The 21,434-nt window shown below is 37.9% G+C and overlaps 1 protein-coding gene across 7 annotated transcripts in view; it reads right to left on the minus strand.

Moving 5' to 3' along the window:
* Positions 1–21,434, minus strand: part of CCDC171 (coiled-coil domain containing 171) — a 332,100-nt gene that overhangs the window by 224,577 nt on the left and 86,089 nt on the right. For all 7 annotated transcript variants that reach the window (XM_043891112.1, XM_043891113.1, XM_043891115.1 and 4 more), the window contains 2 exons: positions 14,553–14,655; positions 770–876 (listed from right to left, as the gene is read on the minus strand). In XM_043891112.1, the coding sequence (XP_043747047.1) occupies positions 770–876; positions 14,553–14,655 (210 nt within the window). The remainder of the gene's footprint in view (positions 1–769; positions 877–14,552; positions 14,656–21,434) is intronic.

Below are 21,434 nucleotides of genomic sequence, written 5' to 3' on the forward strand. Positions count from 1 at the left end.
TAAAACATTTTAATAATAAAATAAAACAAAATAATAAAATAAAAATAAAACATTTTAATTGATAATAAGAAAATTATCAATCCACAAATTAAACAATACAAAAGAGAAGATAACATGTATACCCATGGCTGATTCACACCAATGTATGGCAAAAACCACTACAATATTGTAAAGTAATTAGCCTCCAATTAAAATAAACAAATTAAAAAAGAAAACATTTTAAAAAAAAGAAGATAAATAGAAGCATGAGTTTTTTCAATCAGGAAACCAAAAGCCTCCAGGCTACATCAAGCAGATATTTGTTTTTAAAAAACTTCTAACAGTCACTCCCTTTAGAGAATGCAAACTAGTTTCTCTCTTTTTTAGTAAGATCTCTACAATTTGTAGAACTCTTAAGCCAAAATATTGACAAGCCCTAAATGTCCACTACATATTCCAAATCTCATGAAAACACATTAACATTTAAATATTATATTAACTGAGTTGCACAGCTTTTTTTATTAAATTAAAATAAATTATGAAGACCAAAAAGTGACAGTCTTTAGAACTCCTAAAATAGTAGTGTGACAGAAGAGTTACAAAAACACAAGTGAGACCTGACTTTAGGCCACGCTTACAGATAAAACAGTGACAGACAACTTATTATTTTTTTATCTGTGAGGCTGTCAAATCAACATTCGCAATATTTTTGACCTTTGTAACAAGCAAGTAATACGTACTGCTGCAGGCCGAAGGCTATGTGTGTGGAGCCAAACAGTGCAAGTGTTACCTCATTAGATGCATCTTCCAGCTTGTTCTGGTAATCTGTCAAGGTACGTCTCAAAGTCTCAAGGACAACAGAGAAGCTGGGAGGTGTATCTTTGTCCTTGTGGATGCCTACAGAAAATAGAGAAGGAAAATATACCATTAAAGCCACAAAGAGACAATAGTTAGCTGAAAAGACATCATGATACATGAGTAGACTCTTATTCTTCTAAGTATACTGCTGTATAGCCAAGTATTAATCGATTTCTAAACAAGTGGTCAAATTAAATTCATAATACATCAAGTACAAATTTACGGCTACTTTGTACCTAAATCCACCTTGTAGTTTGTAGTAAGCTCTTTTTTTCTTTTTTTTTCCCCCCATTTCCAAAGGAACTAAAGTATTTGTACATACCTGTCACCCAACAATTAAATAAACAGTCTATACTAAACACTGTTTGGGGAAGTTAAATATACTTACTTTGGTCCCTGTGTTTCTGATCAGTCAGGCTATTTTTCTCAAACAGTAATTTCTGAACCCAAGAGCACAAAATTTTCTGTTATGCTTAGAAATGATATTCTTCAATCCTTAAAATTCTCAAGTTACAATTTGAAATAAATTATAAAAATACTATTACTATCTACATAGGCCCACATCATGTTTCAATTAAAACTCTTAAAACTGATACCCACTGTAAAAATGTATTTCCACATTATGCCCTCAAACTATTTTAATTTAGCTAGGACATAAGTTAGTTGAACTAATCAAGGTCAAATGGTTAAATGCAGTTTAAAATATTAATCCAAATCATCAAAGTTTAGTTTCAAAAACTACTTTACACTGTTTGCTTATTGTATTACTCATAAACTGTAAAGAATTAAGTAGCAAATTTTAAAACATACTAAAAGTATAATAATTTATCCCTCTCATATTTTATAATCTAAATATTAATATAGATAAGAAGCATTCATAATAACTTTTTTATTATTCATTGATTCATTCATTCAACTAATTTAACTCATTAATGTATTCCAACATGTACTAATCCTAGACATGGCAAATGGAGATGAACAAGAGTGGTGGAGATTGTTCTTATGGAATTTATCATCTAAAAAGAAGAGATGAGACAGTAAACAATTACATAAGCTCATTCATCCATTCCTCCAGTATTCAGTTGCTGGAACTTTAGGGAGAGGAGGGAAGAAGGCAGTAACAAAGGAAAGAAAGGATGAGTAAAGGGGGGAAAGTCTTTGGTTAATAACAGAATAATTTGATTTACCTCAGAGTATTAATGATAATTATTATTTTAATTTTGAACAAAATATTATTAATAAACATTACATTGCCAAAGTATAATTTAAACACTATCTGAAGTATGGGTACACCTTAGATTTTCTTAAAGAGAAGAATAATAATTAATTGAAAAACCAAAAGTAATGTGGAAATAACACATATCCCAGTGAGAGGGGGGAAAAAAGAAGACAGTGCCCTCAGCCATGAAAATGAAGGAGACAGTACTCTTCATAATGACTATGAGTAGGAGAGACAACTCATTAAAAATTTTATTAGAGGTCTTACCAAATATATTTTTTTTAAATTGCTCTCTTGCTCAAGATTAAAAAAAAAATGTAATGTATAATTCTTTTCTTTTGCTACTACACAAGTAGGCCATGAATAAATCATTCAAGGACACCCGGGAAATCTGTTAGCTTATACAATAGGGGAGAAAACTTGCTCTTAGAAATCCAGAAGAATAAAATCACCATAATATGGTTGCTGAGGGATAAGGGGACAAAATGCCCTCCCCTTACTGACCCATGCAAAGCTTATATTCGACATACAATAAAGTCTCTCTGCCTGAAAATGCCTTCACAATAAAGTTCAAATGAGGTGCAAAGTATATGCTTTATGCCCCGGCCACCTTCATTATAGACAGAAGTACTCACTGGCACCTTAACACGACAAAGTGTTCACAAGTAAAAAGAAAAGACCCAGGAGCTTACTGACTGAAATGTGATTCAACCTAATAATGTCCTAATCACTGTACTATTAGCACCCCAAACAATAGACTATTAAAGCTATCCAATCAGTGAAAGGACTAAAAACTCACAGAGAAGAACAGTAATAAACAAATAAAGTAAAATTTTAACAATAGTCATAAATGGTTTTTCAAAGGTCAAAGTCCAAATGAAGAAAAGCATGTGTCATGACCATTTATAGTACCATTATGCCAACTCAGAATCTTCTTAGTTTCTCTGTCTGTCCACGTACGTCTCTTTACACGGGTGCCAGCCTGTATTTTCACATCACTGCTGCCTATCTCAACCTCTTTCTCACTTTTAAGCAGGTTTCAAGTCTGGGTGCTCAGTCGTGTCTGACTCTTTGTGACCCCATGAACTGCAGCCTGCCAGGCTCCTCTGTCCATGGGATTCTCCAGGCAAGAACAGTGGAGTGGGTTGCCCATTTCTTCTCCAAGGTCAAGTCTGGGTTCACCTTGCCAAAGCTTTTCCTTGAATTAGTAGCCCACAGAAGGGAGTGAGATGGAAGGAAAGGGTCCAAACCTTCCATTTATATGTCCCCTTTTGGACAATCTGAAAAACTAAATATTTTTTACATGACTCAAATAAACCACTGTTTTTCAGGATGGTGTTATCTATCATCTCAGTAACCTACAGTTCCACAGAAGAAACAGTAAATTATAATGACTGAGGTGAGTCTATTTCCTCCACCTTGTCAACCATTCTATCTACTTCAGTATCATGCAAGACCTCAATTATTAAGAAATAATGGACAGGACTTCCTAGGTGGCTCAGTAGTAAAGAATCTGCCTGCCAATGCAGGAGACACAAGTTTGATCCCTGATCCAGGAAGATCCCACATACCACGGAACAACTAAGCCCATATACCACAACTATTGAGCCGGTGTCCTAGAGCCTGCAAACCACAACTACTGAGCCAACACACCCTAGAGCCCATGCTCTGCAATAAGAGAAGCCCCTGCAATGAGAAGCCCATGTACCACTAGACAGAGGTGGTGAGAAGAGAGAGTATTAGAAAGTAACCTAGAGAGTAACCCCTGCTCGCCGCAACTAGAGAACAGCCTGTGCAGCAATGAAGACCCAACAATGCCAAAAATAAATAAATAAAATTATTTTTTAAAAAAGATGGATGAAACTGGAGCCCATTATACAGAGTGAAGTAAGCCAGAAAGATAAAGAACATTACAGCATACTAACACATATATATGGAATTTAGAAAGATGGTAATGATAACCCTATATGCAAAACGGAAAAAGAGACACAGAAATACAGAACAGACTTTTGAACTCTGTGGGAGAATGTGAGGGTGGGATGTTTCAAAAGAACAGCATGTATACTATCTATGGTGAAACAGATCACCAGCCCAGGTGGGATGCATGAGACAAGTGCTCGGGCCTGGTGCACTGGGAAGACCCAGAGGAGTCAGGTGAAGAGGGAGGTGGGAGGGGGGATCGGGATGGGGAATAAGTGTAAATCTATGGCTGATTCATATCAATGTATGACAAAACCCACTGAAATGTTGTGAAGTAATTAGCCTCCAACTAATAAAAAAATTTAAAAAAAAAAAAAAAAAAGAAATGGACAGAATATAAAAGACTTTTAAAAAAGATATCTACTATAGAACATGAATAGTCATATTCATCCTCAGAATAGAAAAAAAGAAAACAAAACCCTGTTGTTTAATACTGATTTTTAATCATGTAATAAAACACAGAAAATAACACTCAAATGGGTTTTTCACCTGAGAAAATCTAAATATTTAAAACAATTATGACTAAGAAAATCCCTTTTTCATTCTAAAAGCACTGAATATAAACATTTTGTTGGCAGTTATATTTTACAAGCTCAGACTATATTCCATATATTAACTCATCTTATTTACTGAGATCATAAACATCTTCATTATCTTACAAACATTGGTTTCCATCCTGGAGTTTAAAAAAAAAAAAAAGGCTTATAACTTCCCTCACATATGGACAGTATTTATTATGTAAGTCCTACTCACCCACCCACTATGTCCCCAGGAAGAGTTCAAAAAAATACCTCCTTTACCAACATTTAAGAAATGTGCTGGGGGTGGGGGAGGGACTGAGCATCCTTGATGAGCTCTGTAGCCTGGTGAGCATCTAGGCGCAGTAGCTGGAGAGCCATGGATAACAGTGGAAAATGATGCCACCAAGCTGGGCTCAGTGAAGATCTTGGAACCTCAAGTGACAGGGTCAAGTGGTGGCCTCAACTTGCAGCAACAAAATGGATATGGTTATCATAACGGGCAGTGGATTCAAAGTAATAAACAAAATGGTTTTACCCACAGAGATCACTAGCATTGGCTACTGATCACAGTATTCCCGGGACTAAAACAGATAGGCACTCTACTTCAATGTCATTTGATTTGTATAAGTAAAAAGTTCTGGGTCTGATTACCAGAAGTAGAAGTTAAATCTATACAAAAGACATCTTGGCCCTCAACCAATTCTGACAAGTTTTTTCACAGACCCAGGGCCAGTGGATCCCCTTTAGGAACCCGAACATCCTGCCCAAAAAGATCATACTGCAAATCCTAGCCTTCCTCCAAGAAACATGCAACCATTTAGCAGGGTGACTGTGTACTAGGGAAGGGGAGTTACACATACCTTGGATAACCGGACACTGGATTGGAACTGACTCTAATTCCTGGAGAGCTAATATGCTATTGTGGTTCACTAGATCACTAGGGGAGGAGCTTATACAAGAAAGCTTTGGTTAAGATCTAGCTCCAGTGGGCCCGAGGTGAATCCACAAAGTTATTTTCCCACTTTGGAATGCGCTGTTATAAAAGACAAATGCAGAAACTGGCACAAGGCCCATATTAGTTACCTGACCCATGGAATGAGGAGCTAACAGAGGAAAACAGAAAAAAAAAGTAAGTGGAAGTCACCAAAACTCTGATCTACCCAAATAGTAAATCAAAAGTAAAGCCACATTCCTAGAAAGATTGCAGAGATTAGTGCCTCTGTGAAAGACGATAAAGGGTGGTGATTCCAACCACATCGGCATTCAACTCATCTATCTGCTAGTGCAGAGTACAGATGGGTCTTAAGGAATGACAGTGAATTACTGAAAGCATAATCACATGTGATTCCAATTACAGCTGCAGTAACAGATGTAGTTTCATTGTTGGAGCAAATCAATCCATTTCCCGGAAACTGGAATGAGGCTATTTCTTCTATCCTTTTAATAAAAACCACCAAAACAGTTTCCTTCTGCTTGCAGGACCATCAATGTACCCTCACAACCCTACCTCAGAACCACATCAACTCTAGCATAACCCAGTGTATAGAAATCTCCATCAGCTCTGCATTCTGGAAGACATCAAGAGTTCCACTTCATTCTCCACCAAGTTGATGGTATTATTCTGACGGCTTGAGTTTAAGCAGGCCAAGTTTGGCAGGTCCTTACAGATGAATGATAGTGTAAGCTTTTAGAATTTGGGAAAAAAGCAAGCCATCCTCTGCAGATAACTATTCTCTTAAAAATCAGCTTTTGACTCGCTCCGGGTCCTTAGCAGATACTGCATTCACATCCCCCAATTTAGCATGTGACCTGAGTTGCCCATGATAAAATGATTACTGTCTGATCCACCAACCCCATTAATTTGAGCATGCGTGATAGCACTCTATCTCAAAGGAAGATGGTATATACAAAACTGGGTTCAAACAAATCCTGCAGGCACAAGCAAGCTGCATGAATAAGTAATCCAGATTTCCTATTCTTGTTACATTCTTAACTTATATCCTGAACCTGTGGACAAGTTCCCTATAACCAGTTGACGAATGTGGGGGTGGGGGAGAGAATGGGCTTTTTATATAGATGTTTCTGTATGATGTGCAGACGTTCCTCAAAAGTATTGGACTTCCCTGGCAGTCCAGTGGTTAAGAATCTGCCTGCCAACACAAGGGACATATCCTCAATCCCTGGTCCAGGAAGATCCTACATGCTGTGGGGCAACTAAGCCTGTATGCCACAACGACTGAGTCTGCACTCGAGAGCTCGAGCCCTGCAACAAGAGAAGCCACCATAATACGAAGTCCACACACCGTAACTAGAGTAGCCCCCAAGAGCTACAACTAGAAAGAGCCTTCATGCAACAATGCAGACTCAGTGCAGCCAAAAATTAACTTAAAAAAAAAGAGTAGACAGTTGCATCATGACAGCCCTATTCAAGGGTGGCCTTGAAGGATGGTGATGAAGCAAAAATCTCTCCCAGTATGCAAAACTTCAAGTACTGGACCTAACTATCATTTTGTCTGGAATGAGAGATGATCAAAGGCACAAATATACACTAATCTGGAGGTAGTAGCTAATAGATTGGCTGAACGGTCAGGGACTCCACAAGATGATAGGAAAACCAGTCCCAAGGTGGTCTGAGCAAGTGTGTGAACAGACCTCTTAAGATGGGCACTATGCCCCAATCAACTGAAGTAGAGGAGGATCTTAATAATCAGGAGGACAAAATGAAGTATTCTGTGGGTGTCAGCTAGCATATTTTCCCTGTCACTTTTCTCTCTGCTCATCTTTGTCACCCCTACAATATAGAAGTCACAGCAGCAAGAGTGGAGGGAAGGCATGGGCTCAGCAACATGGATCTTCACTAACCAAGGCTGTTAAGTGCCAGCTCCACCGATACCAAAGACAAACACTGAATCCATGATATGCCACCACTCCTGACTGGCACCAGCCATCTACCTGGTAGCAAGTTGATTATACTAAGTCATTTCCATCATGGAATAAGCAATGCTCATTCTTACTAGACACTCTAGAAAGGCATTTCCTTCCCTGATCATAATATTTCTGCTGAAATTGTCATCCACGAATTTACAAAATGTCTTATTCACTATCATGTATCCCATAGCATTGCCTCTGACCAAGGAACTCATTTCATAGCAAATAAAGTACTAGGGAAATGGGCTCATTTACATAGAATTCACTGGGTTCAATCCTTGATCAAGGAATTAAGATCGTACATGCCACATGTTGTGACCAAAATAAATTATTTAAAAAGTTAATGGACAAACAATCCCACATCTGTATATCCAAAGGAACTGAAGGCAGAGCCCAGTAGAGATATTTCTATACCCATTTTAATAACAGCACTACTCAAAATAGCCAAGAGATGGAAGCAACCCAAAGGTCCACCAACAAATATTGATAGATAAAATGTGACAAATACATAACAATGCAGTCTTGTTGTTCAGTCATTAAGCCATGTCCAACTCTTTGCGACACAATGCACTGCAGCATGCCAGACTTCCCCGTCCTTCACCATCTCCCAAAGGTTGCTCAAACTCATGTCCACTGAGTCAGTGATGCCATCCAGCCATCTCAGCCTCTGTCACCTCTTTCTCCTCCTGCCTTCAATCTTTCCCAGCATCCAGGTCTTTTCCAATGTGTCAGTTCTTCCCATTAAATGGCCAAAGCACTGGAGCTTCCACTACAGCATCAGTCCTTCCAATTAATATTCAGGGTTGGTTTCCTTTAGGATTGACTGGTTTGATCTCCTTGTAGTCCCAGGGACTCTCAAAAGTCTTCTCTGGTACCATAATTTGAAAGCATCAATTCTTCAGTGTTCAGCCTTCTTTATGGGTCAATTCTCACATGTATACATGACTACTGGGAAAACCATACCTTTGACTATGGTTGACTATGGTTTTCTCTATGATCCAAAGCACCTTTGTCGGGAAGGTGATGTCTTCACTTTTTAATACACTGTTTAGGTTTGTCATAGCTTTTCTTCCAAGGAGCAAGTGTCTTAATTTCATGGCCACAGTCACCACCTGCAGTGATTCTGGAGCCCAAGAAGATAAAAGCTGTCACTCTTTCCACTTCTTCCCCTTCTATTTGCCATGAATGATGGGACTGGATGCCAGGATCTCAATTTTTAGATGTTGAGTTTCGGGCCAGTTTTTTCATTCTCTTCTTTCACCCTCATCCAGAGGCTCTTTAATTCCTCTTCGCCTTCTGTCATTGGAGTGGTATAATCTATATATCTGAAGTTGTTCAAATTTCTCCTGGCAATCTTGATTCCAGCTTGTGCTTCATCCAGCCCAGCTTTCCCATGATGTACTCTGCAGAGAAGTTAAATAAGCAGAGTGACAATATACAGCCTTGTCATACTGCTTTCCCAATTTTGAACCTGACTGCTGGTCCATGTCTGATTCTAAATGTTGCTACTTGATCCCATACAGGTTTCTCAGGAGATAGGTAAGGTGGTCTGGTATTTCCATCTCTTTAAGAATTTTTTGGTTTGTTGTGATCCAAACATAAAGTCAAAAGCTTTATAGAGTAGTCAATGAAGCAGTATATGCTTTTCTAGAATTCTTTAGCTTTCTCTATGATCCAACAAGTGTTGGCAATTTGATCTCTGGTTCCTCTGCCTTTTCTAAACCCAGCTTGTACATCTGCAAGTTCTCGGTTCATGTACTACTAAAGCCTAAGTTGCAGGAGTTTGAGCATAACCTTGCTGGCATGTGAAATGAATGCAACTATATGGTAGTCTGTATATCCTCTGGCACTGTCCTTCTTTGGCATTGGAATGAAAACTGACCTTTGCCAATACTGTGGCCACTGCTGAGCTTTCTAAATTTGTTGACATATTGGGTGCAGCACTTTAATAGCATCATCTTTTAGGATTTTAAATAACTCAGCTGGAATTCCATCACCTCCACTAGCTTTATTTGTACTAGTGCTTTCTAAGTCCCCCTTGACTTCACACTGGGATGTCTGGCTCTAGGTACGTGACCACACCATCATGGTTATCCAGGTCATTAAGACCTTCTTTGTATAGTTCTGTGTATTCTTGCCACCTCTTCTTAATCTCTTCTGCTTCTGTTGGACAATGGAGTATTATTCAGCCTTAAAAAGGAATTCCTGTCACATGCCATAATATGGATGAACCTGGAGGCAATTTTGCTAAGAGAAGTCTATCATGAAAAGATAATGTATGATTCCAATGTAAGAGATATCTAAAGTAGTCAAATTCACAGAAACGGAAAGTAGCATGGTGGTTATGAGGGGCTTGCTGGCCAGAAAAAAGGGGATAGTTAATTTTATGTGCTTTCCTGGTGGCTCAGTCTATAAAGAATCTTCCTGCAATGTGGGAGTAGAAAACCTGGGTTTGATCCCTGGGTTGGTAAGATCCACTGGAGGAGGGAATGGCAACCCACTCCAGTATTCTTGCCTGGAGAATCCCCATGAACAGAGGAGTATAGCAGCTACAGTCCATGGGGTCACAAAGAGTCAGACATGACTGAGCAACTAAACACAGCACAGCAAAATTTTATGTGTAAACTTGACTGGGCTACAGGTCCAGATACTCAGTTAAAAGTTATTTCTGGGTGTGTCTATGAGGCTATTTCTGGATGAGACTGACATTGCATCAGCAGACTGAGTAAAGTGGACTGCCCTCCTGTGGGCGGGCCTCACCCACCCCACTGAAGGCCCAGATGGAACAAAAGGCTAAGTAAGAAGGGATTCTTCTGTCCACCTGACTATCTTCAAGCTGGAAATCAGTCTCCTCCTGCCTTTGGACTCAGACTCAGGCTGGAACTTACACTACCAGGTCTCCTGCTTCTCAGGCCTTTGGAGTCAGACTGGCTCTCCTGAGTCCCCTGCTTCTCAGTCCCCTTAGCAGTGTGATCAGTTAGTGAGCCCACTGACTAGACTGTGGTCACTCCCATGCATTTCACAAACCCAAGCTATGAGCATGATAAAGTAGGGCAAGCTTGGTTTGTAACCCTCAGTGAACTGGGAGGTAAGGGAAGCAAGCAAGAAGAAACTGGCAAATGACACCAAAGGAGACCTGTGTGCTGCTCTTACAGACAGCCTGAGTCTCTCAGGAACCCATGAGCCTCTAATTAAAAGGTATCAGCCCCAGGGTTCCTGAGGACAATTAAAAGTCTCAAGAAGATACTAGATCTAGGCAATAATCCTTTACGAAGGATGGAAAGGAGGAGAGATGAGAGGAAAAGTACCACTTGTTGTCCTGATTTTCTTAAGAACAGTCCCTGAAGCTGCCCGACTCCTGGGTGATATGTACATACCTAAAGGCACCAAATGTTCTTGCTGTTATTTCCTAGGGTCCTTCAGTCTCTCCTAGTAGAAAGCAAAAGGATACTTCCGGAGTATTACAAATGATTTCCTCAAGGAAGGAAAGGTTGAAGAAGGTTGGAGGGGCTCTGTCTCAGTCAACACAAAAGTCAAGCCGCCTGTGGAGGATCTAAGAATGAGTTAGAAGAAAAACTTTCTTTCATGAACCTAATGAAGGAAAAGTCACATTCTAGAGGTGAAACTGTAAAACCATAGTAGGAAGAAACACTTGAGGCAGAAAGACTACATGGGTTCAAAGTGGGAAAGGACTTCTCCCATATACACACTCTAAGCATTTCTATCAGAAAAAAAATGAGTTATAAGCAGCTGTCATGCAGCAATTTCAGCAGAAAGTAGAAGGCAGAAATAGGAAATAAATATCCATGATTGATTAAATTGAGGTCATCTTATCCAAGAATAGTAGGCAATGAAGGTGGCATCTCCATAAGGCATGAAAGACGGTGACATCATTTCCACTGAAGACAGAAAGTCAATCTTCTTGGTGACTCTTTATGGACTGCTACCCAAAAGGCTGCTAAAATCTTGAAAGAGATTCCATGGACTACCTTTATAACCTCAAAAATTATCATTTAAAATAGAAATTGACCTACTGTTAATTCATTCATGCTTTTATTCATTGAATAAATATTTGAGTGCTTCCTTTGTGCCAAGTATTGTCTACCTGCTTAAAACCCTTTAGTAAATGAAAGAGACAAAGATCCTTGCCCTCATGGAGCTTTTATTGCCAATTTGACCAGGCTAAAGGATGCCCAGAAAACCAGTAAATCACTTTTGGATGTGTCCATGAGAGTGTTTCTGGGGCAGATTAGCATTTGAATCAGTAGACTAAGTAAAGAAGATGTGCCCTCACCAACGTGGGTAGGGGAGACAATATCCAATCTGTTGACTTTCCTTACCTACCCCCTACTCTTAGCCCTCTCTTCCTCCAACCCCAAAGAACAAAAAGACAGAAAGGAAAATTCTCTTTTTGCCTAACCTGAGACTTCCATCTTTTCCTGCCCTCAGACATCCTACTCCTGGCTCCTGGGCCCCAGGTGCCCCAAGTTTCTCAGGCCTTTGGACTCATATTGAATTATATCACTGCCTTTCCTGGTCCTTCAGCTTGCAGAGGAAAGATCACGAGTTTTTCTAGCCTCTATAACCATGTGTGCAAACTCCAATATCTCTTCTTGTGTGTGTGTGTGTATATATATATATATATATATATATATATATATATATATATATATATATATATATTATTGGTTCTATTTCTCCAGAGAATCTTGACAATACAGATATAATTAAAAAAGCACCACATAGTCTGTCAGAAATGCTTAACAGCAACAAGTACCATGGGGAAAAAAGGGAGAGAGGTAGGAAGGAACAAATTATTTGGTCATCTTTGTGTAGCTGAAGCCAGGGTTGACACAGTAGGCAATCGTAATCGTTCAGGCGCTTCCATAAAATGTTGAGCAATAAGGTTTATTAATTATATCCCTCTTGGTTAAGTGACAAAAATCCAACTTGAGCTTGTATGAGCAGAAGGGGAGTCCATTATGGTTATATAGGGCTATTTGATGGAAGCCAAGAGCAAGAATAAAATCAAGTCCAAAGCAGGTATGTGAATGAGTCAGGTATCAAAGAGAAGAACTGGCATAGTCAGAAGAGTTCACTGGGAAAAAACTTTAATGAAGATTTTACAGAAATGTAAGCAGGTTAAGAGAACAAAAAAGATATGATGAGACACCACAAACCAGCAAGACTGGAAAACCAATACCAATAACATGGAGATGCCAACAGGGTCAAGTAGAGGTAACACTATCATCACAGACCAACACAAACCACAGTTGTGGAAGAGAACCCTCTTGACAGGAGCTGTAGCCACCAAAAATGAAACCACTGCCAGTAACACACTGGAGGGAGCGGGGGAAATAAACACCGTGACATTCTCTGCTTTCCTTTCTTCTTCCACCCTCTTAATCTCCTGCTGGGGTACCCACAATCCAAATCCAACCTCCCAAGCCAGAGGGCAAAGGAGCCCAGATCATGCAGTCCACAGAGGTCAGCCTCCACACGACAAAGAGAGACCAGAGGAGAATGACTCTAGGGTGGGTGAAAGAGTGAATAACTAGCACAACATGGAAACAAAGACCACTATGATAGAACAGAAATCACTAATTCAGCATACAATCCGTTTCCCGGGAACAGGAAGTTCAAAAAGGATGGTCACTGAAAGATGAGAATAAAAAGAAAAACTTTATTAGAAGACAATTTTTTTTTCTATAGGTTTAGTAATAACTTATGAGTTTCTTTGTTATCAACTATTTAAACCTCAAAGGAGACATGACCTCATTATTCTTAGGTTTTCTAATTCAACTCTGCACGTTGAAGCATTAAGATATGCTATGATAATAATTTAACAATTTTAAAGATCCTTAAAACCATTAATCAATGACACATCTGAATAATAAAACACTATCACTGAAAAAGAAAATTTTATTCCTCAAAGCTTTAGCAAATACAATTGAAAAGTGGATAACTATATTTTTATGTCACTTTTATACACCTTGATTTTACAGTGACAAACAATGAAATACTACTGCTTTTGGAGAAAGTTTAAATAAAAACAAAGAAAGTTAAAAATAGATAACAGCAAATCTCACTCAATTTCTAATGGTTCACCAACAGAAATCTGCAGATTCATAATGTGAAATGGGCCTTGATCATATCTTTCTGCTTTTATAAGGACAACAAACTTTTCTGAACTTAAGTGTTTCCTAAAGAACTCATTTGTCAAATATGCTTGATTCCTTTAAAAAAAAAAAAATCTTGAAGCTATTTTAAGGTGTAAGGAATTGAATTTTACATGCTTTTTTGAAAAATATAATTGATTCAGAAAGCAACTAAATAATTTGAGGCTGACAGTATGCCAAAAGAAAACTGAGGTAGAAAAGTGAAAGTAGGTAAGTCAAAGCTACTATAGCATACACACACAAAAATTAAGGAAGTAGAAATCATGGAATGGACAACATTCATTAGTAACTAATGCTTTTTGCTAGATATCAAAATATGCCTACCCGATATACAGTCTTTATAGTTCTCTATCATATTAAGTGGGCTAATGCTAAAACCAAAGCATTTTACCTAAGCACTCATCTGGAGAGGACGTACGCTGTAGTAGGAAATGAAGGAGAAAACCAGACTGGAAAGCAGCAGTGAAGAATATGCACTGTGTTACAGCCTGTGTCCTACATAACCTTTTGAATACATGACCTTTAAGTTGCTGAAGGTTGCCTCAGAATTTGGCTCGGTTTGATGGAAACATCTGTTCCCCTTGCAGGTATACTGTATGGACTTTCTTCTCAGTTGGATTCAGAACACAGCAAGTGAGCCCTTGTCTGTCCAATCACACAGACACCAACACTTGTAAATCAAGTTCGGGAGGACAACAGCAGGTCCACAGTCCGTCACCCTTTCGCAGCCAGCTAGGCCAACTGACTGCTGTGAGAACTGCTCTTATCATGTCATCAAATCAAAACATGTTGAGATGAGGGACTATAAGAGGCATCTGCAGAATTCCCAAAATGTAGTGACTTTGGAACATTGACAGATGCATCTGTCATTTTATACCTTCAACTAACCTGATGTCCACTGGCCCGACACAGAAAAGCTGTCCAAGATCGATTCCAATTCTTTCACATTATTTTCACATGTCTCCACTAGAAAAGCCTGGTGCTTCTTAGCCTTTTAATTAAGAAAAAAAATTACATATAATAAGGTCACGCATTATAAGAGTTGCAGATTTTTTGTGTGATTACATATAGCACAATTAAGTATAAATGAGCTAATAATTACTCCATTCAAATCTATTAATAAACTTCTTTCTGTCTTAACCATACTTTTTACTTGGCTTAATGCAACAACGTGTAGGGTCTCAATAACAACTGACTGAGGCCTCAGTGCCTGGCACTATTCTCTATACTCTAACATAGCAATTCTTTCTCTATCACCACAACAAATCTATGAGGCCATTGTTATCTCATTTTACAGATAAGGAAATAGAGACACAGAGAAATTGAGGAAAATTTTAAAAGATTATGCTTGCAGTCATGTAGCAAATTGCCAGATGGTGGTCAAAAGTGAATGTAGTATGACAAATTAGAAGGAAACTGTAGCAGACTACTCAAGAGGTGATGGCAGCTTAGATTAGGGTCTTAGCAGAGAAAAGAGGGTGTGGGAGTATATGCACTGAAGGATGTTGGAGGGGTGTATACTCAGAAGATAGAATGGCCAACCTTGATAACACTGCGTTGGGTTAGATTATATTGACTGGATTGGGTTGGATTCGATTGGACTGGATGAGGAAATGCTCAGATAAAATGAGTAGTCAAGACTGATCCCAAAGTTTCAGACTAGAAGAACTGGGTGTACTTCAGTAGCTGAGTAAGAACCATGGAAGTAGAGAAGGTCTTATTTTGGCTGTTTCTGTTTATTTACTTGTTTGTTTCTGGTGGGTAATGTTAATCATAAATTCTGTTTAGACCATATTCCAGTAAAGCACTTTTAAAAGACTCCCAGCACCAGTAGACTACCTGGCAAATAACTGACCCTAAATATATTTGAATTAAAAAATAATAAATAAAGTAAAAACTATGAGAGGCAGCTGGACGCAGTGGTGTAAAGCTCAGAAGAGAGGTCAAACACAGGCTTGAGAGTCATCTAGGGATGTGAAGCTTGCCTTGAGAGTGTCTGACAGGAAGCAAAAAGATTCTAGGATAAAGCGTAAGGAACTCAGGAATTAAATACTTAGAAAAGAAAAAGGCAGCCAAAAAGACTGGAAAAGGAGGAAGAAAAACAGAAGAAGATAAAGTCATGAAACCAAAATAAAAAAACATCTCAAGGACAGAGTTATGTCCAGTGTCACAGAATATTCAAGAAAAACAGAGACTAACATGTTCCATGTTCACTGGACATGGAAGTCATTGGTGACCGTGATGAAGTCTGCTGTAACTCATATTAGAACAGGTCAAAGGAGGAATAAACCTGCAATTTTTTTTTTGTCTTAGTGACATATAAGAAATAGAAACAGGAAGTTTAGACAAAACACTTTTGGTGACAAGAGAAGGGGAGATAAAGAAAAAGGGAAGTAGTTGGAAACAAGAGTGGGATTGGAGAAGAGTTTGGATTTTTTTTAATAAGTGAGAAAAAGCATATTTAAAATCTGATGAGACAGAGGCAACAGTGAGACGTGCTTACAGTAACAGAAGAAATGGGAGAATATATATTATAGGACAAAATTCATCGTTAAAATACACAAAACTAATAATCCTTTCTTTGGACATCAGTTCAATTATCACTTTTTTGGAAAATCTCTTTTACTCCTTGACTATGTCAATTAACCCTACTAGATTCTTCTCAGCACTTATCAGAGTTATGATTCTACATTTATTTGAGAGGTCTTTTGTTAATGTCTATCTCATTGAAAACAAGCTCCGTGAAAGGAGGAACTATGGTCTTTTACTTTTTGTCTTTATCAATGAATCCCGCAGACTCAGACAATACTGAGTATATACAATAAGAGTTAAATATCATATTTAACATGCTAAAACATGCTATCAACAGAAGATTGTTAAATCAATTAGAGTTTATCAACAAAGACTTCAAATAGAAAAAGGAAGTTCTATTACACTAATATACTAATATGGAAAGATCTCTAAGCAATACTGTTGAGTTAAAAACAAAAGAGGAGGTGGAAAAGGTATGTTCTACAATAAAATACTTGATTCAATGTCTGACTGAAAGCCCTCTGAGCTGGGATGTAAAACCAAACCAACAAAAACAAAACAAACCCAGACTTCAAGTTTTCTCCATTAGCATACAATTAGTAACATGCTTTTTAATGTTGTCATATTGTAGAAATCTTAATATATAATTTTATATATGATAAATTATATTTTGTATAATACAAATGATTTGTGTTAAATATACATTAAATATATTCAATTCTAAATTCAAATAGGATTATAGTATACATACTATTATACAACTTATTTTTCCATTCACAGTATGTTTCTAACATCCTTTCCACATCACATTTCTACAGTTGCATAGCATTCCATTGTTTAGATGAATTAACTTATCCATTGTATCATTAATGAATTTAACCAGTCCACTACTGCTGAGATTTATAGGTTATTTGGATTTTTCCTATTAATGACAATACTATAATATAAATCCTTACATGTATACTTGTACATCTTAGGATGCATTCAAGTATATCTACTCAGTAAATTCCTAGAAATAGATTTGATGAGTAAACATCAAACTATTTTCAGATAATTGTTACCAAATTGCTTTCTATTTTCAGATAATTGTTATGTACAACTATTTTCAGATAATTGTTACCAAATTGCTTTCTAAAGTCCTACTAGTATAAATTACCATGAAAAGCATAAGTACAATTTATTTTCAGATAATTGTTACCAAATTGCTTTCTAAAGTCCTACTGGTATAAATTACCATGAAAAGCATAAGTGTTTATTTCCCCATATCTTTACAAGGTAAGCATCATCAACTTCTTTACTGTCCATTTCTTTAATTTTAAAGAAGATTAACCATCTCTTCATACCTTTATCAGTAACTTGTACTTCTTTTTCTGTGAACTGCTATTTCATGTGTCCATTTCTATATTACTCTGTATACATTTTCCTTAGTGTTTTATTACAGTCCTTTATAAATTATGAAGACAATCGCTTTGTCACACACATTGCAAATCATTATTGCCAATTTGTCATTTGCCTTTTGACTATATTCTTAGAAACAAAATGTTCCAACTTCTCCACGTGTCCTCTAAAACTTGTTACTGTCCAGTTTTTAAATTGCAGTCATGTGAATGAGTGTGAAGAGTCATCTCATTGTAGTTTTGATTTGCATATCCCCGACTAATGATTTCTGAACACTTTTTTACATGCTTACTGACCATTTGTACATCTTCTTTGAAGAAATGTCAATTTAAACCTTTAGCATATTTTTCATTGTTATTTCTCTATTATTCTGAATACAAGTTCTTTATCAGTCACTTGATTTGCAAAAATTTTCTAGCACTTTGTGATTGTATTTTTACCTTCTATCTTATGAAGCAAAGAAGTGTTTAATTTTGGTGAAGTACAATGCATCTATTTTTTGTCACTTCAGCTTTTGCTGTGGCTCCTAAGAAAGCACTGCCTAAGATTTCTGTAGTTTTAGCTATTCTATTTGGGTCTATGAACCATTTAACTTTTGTGCAGGGGTCCAAATTCACTCTTTGGCTTGTGGATACCCAGTTCTTTCACCACCATTTGTTGAAAAATGCTATTCTTTCTCCCACTGAATTAACTTGGCACCCTTTTCAAAAACAATTAAACATAATTATAGGAGTTTATTTCTGGATTCTCAATTCTTTTCCATTGACATACATGTCTACACTATGCCAATACCACACTGTCTTGATGATTATAGCTTTCTTCAGTTTGGTCACTCAGTCATGTTCAACTCTTTGTGACCCCATGGACTGCAGCATCCTAGGCTTCCCTGTCCATCACCAACTCCCAGAGCTTGCTCAAACTCATGTCCATCGTGTCGGTGATGCCATCCAATCATCTCATCCTCTGTCATCCCCTTCTCTGCCTGCCTTCAATCTTTCTGAGCATCAGGGTCTTTTCTAATGAGTCGGCTCTTTGCATCAGGTGGCCAGAGTATTGGAGCTTCAGCTTCAGCATCAGTCCTTCCAATGAATATTCAGGACAGATTTCCTTCAGGATTAATTGGTTTAATCTCCTTTCAGTTCAAGGGACTCTCAACAGTCTTCTCCAACACCACAGTTCAAAAGCATCAATTCTTTGGTGCTCAGCTTTCTTTATAGCCCAACTCTCACATCCATACATGACTAACAGAAAAACCATAGCTTGGACTAGATGGACCTTTGTCAGCAAAGTAATGTCTCTGAATTCTAATATGCTGTCTAGGTTGGTCATAGCTTTTCTTCCAAGGAGCATCTTTTAATTTCATGGCTGCAGTGATTCTGGAGCCCAAGAAAATAAATTCTTTCACTGTTTCCACTGTTTCCCCATCTATTTGCCATGAAGTGATGGGACGAGATGCCATGATCTTAGTTTTCCAAATGTTGAGTTTTAAGTCAACTTTTTCACTCTCCTCTTTCATTTCATCAAGAGGCTCTTTAATTCTTCGCTTTCTGCCATAAGGGTGGTGGTGTCTGCGTATCTGAGGTTATTGATGTTTTTCCCGGCAATCTTGACTCCAGCTTGTGCTTCATCCAGCCCAGTAGATGTTTTTTCCAGAATTCTTTTGCTTTTTCTATGATCCAACGGCTGTTGGCAATTTGATCTCTGGTTCCTCTGCCTTTAATCCAGATTGAACATCTGGAAGTTCTCAGGTCACATACTGCTGAAGCCTAGCTTGGAGAATTAGGAGCATTACTTTGCTAGCATGTGAGATGAGTGCAATTGTTCAATGGTTTGAACATTTTTTGGCATTGCCTTTCTTTGGGATTGGAATGAAAACTGACCTTTTTCAGTCCTGTGGACACTGCTGAGATTTCCAAAATTACTGGCATATTGAGCACAGCACTTTAACAGTACAGCTTTATAGTAAGCTTTACAATTGGGAAATGCTACTTCTTCAACTTTATTCTTCTTTTGCAAGATTATTTTGGCTATTCTAGTGTTTTTATGTAATCAAATTTATCAATAATTTGTCTTGGGACTTCTAGATTTTATGTCATACATTCCTTACTCCAAGATTACAAAACACTTAAATTCCTTTATTTCTATTTTTTGATATTCCTCTTTTATGACTCTTTAATCCATCTAGAATTTGATCAACTAAATAAAACTGCTAGATTGAAAACAAAATGCCAAACCAACATAAAAGACTAAACTTCTTTTTTTTTTTCATTTATTTTTATTAGTTGGAGGCTAATTACTTTACAATATTGTAGTGGTTTTTGCCATACATTGACATGAATCAGCCATGGATTTACATGTGTTCCCCATCCCGATCCCCCCTCCCACCTCCCCCCCCCCATCCCATCCGTCTGGGTCTTCCCAGTGTACCAGCCCTGAGCACTTGTCTCATGCATCCAACCTGGGCTGGTGATCTGTTTCACCCTTGACAGTATACTTGTTTCAATGCTATTGTCTCTGAACATCCCACCCTCGCCTTCTCCCACAGAGTCCAAAAGTCTGTTCTGTACATCTGTGTCTCTTTTTCTGTTTTGCATATAGGGTTATCGTTACCATCTTTTTAAATTCCATATATAAGCTTTAGTATACTGTATTGGCCTTTATCTTTTTGGCTTACTTTACTCTGTATAATGGGCTCCAGTTTCATCCATCTCATTAGAACTGATTCAAATGAATTCTTTTTAATGGCTGAGTAATATTCCATGGTGTATATGTACCACAGCTTCCTTATCCATTCATTTGCTGATGGGCATCTAGGTTGATTCCATGTCCTGGCTATTATAAACAGTGCTGCAATGAACACTGGGGTGCACGTGTCTCTTTCAGATCTGGTTTCCTCAGTGTGTATGCCCAGAAGTGGGATTGCTGGGTCATATGGCAGTTCTATTTCCAGTTTTTTAAGAAATCTCCACACTGTTCTCCATAGCGGCTGTACTAGTTTGCATTCCCACCAACAGTGTAAGAGGGTTCCCTTTCCTCCACACCCTCTCTAGCATTTATTGCTTGTAGACTTTTGGATAGCAGCCATCCTGACTGGCGTGTAATGGTACCTCATGGTGGTTTTGATTTGCATTTCTCTAATAATGAGTGATGTTGAGCATCTTTTCATGTGTTTGTTAGCCATCTGTATGTCTTCTTTGGAGAAATGTCTGTTTACTTCTGTGGCCCATCTTTTGATTGGGTCATTTATTTTTCTGGAATTGAGCTTCAGGAGTTGCTTGTATATTTTTGAGATTAATCCTTTGTCTGTTGCTTCGTTTGCTATTATTTTCTCCCATTATGAAGGCTGTCTTTTCACCTTGCTTATAGTTTCCTTTGTTGTGCAAAAGCTTTTAAGTTTCATTAGGTCCCATTTGTTTATTTTTGCTTTTATTTCCAATATTCTGGGAGGTGGGTCATAGAGGATCCTGCTGTGATTTATGTCGGAGAGTGTTTTGCCTATGTTCTCCTCTAGGGGTTTTATAGTTTCTGGTCTTACATTTAGATCTTTAACCCATGTTGAGTTTATTTTTGTGTATGGCGTTAGCAAGTGTTCTAGTTTCATTCTTTTACAATCAGTTGACCAGTTTTCCCAGCACCACTTGTTAAAGAGGTTGTCTTTTTTCCATTGTATATCCTTGCCTCCTTTGTCAAAGATAAGGTGTCCATAGGTATGTGGGTTTATCTCTGGGCTTTCTATTCTGTTCCATTGATCTATATTTCTGTCTTTGTGCCAGTACCATACTGTCTTGATGACTGTGGCTTTGTAGTATAGTCTGAAGTCAGGCAGGTTGATTCCTCCAG

Source organism: Cervus elaphus, chromosome 29 (genome assembly GCF_910594005.1).
Source record: "Cervus elaphus chromosome 29, mCerEla1.1, whole genome shotgun sequence".
Classification (NCBI taxonomy): domain Eukaryota; kingdom Metazoa; phylum Chordata; class Mammalia; order Artiodactyla; family Cervidae; genus Cervus; species Cervus elaphus.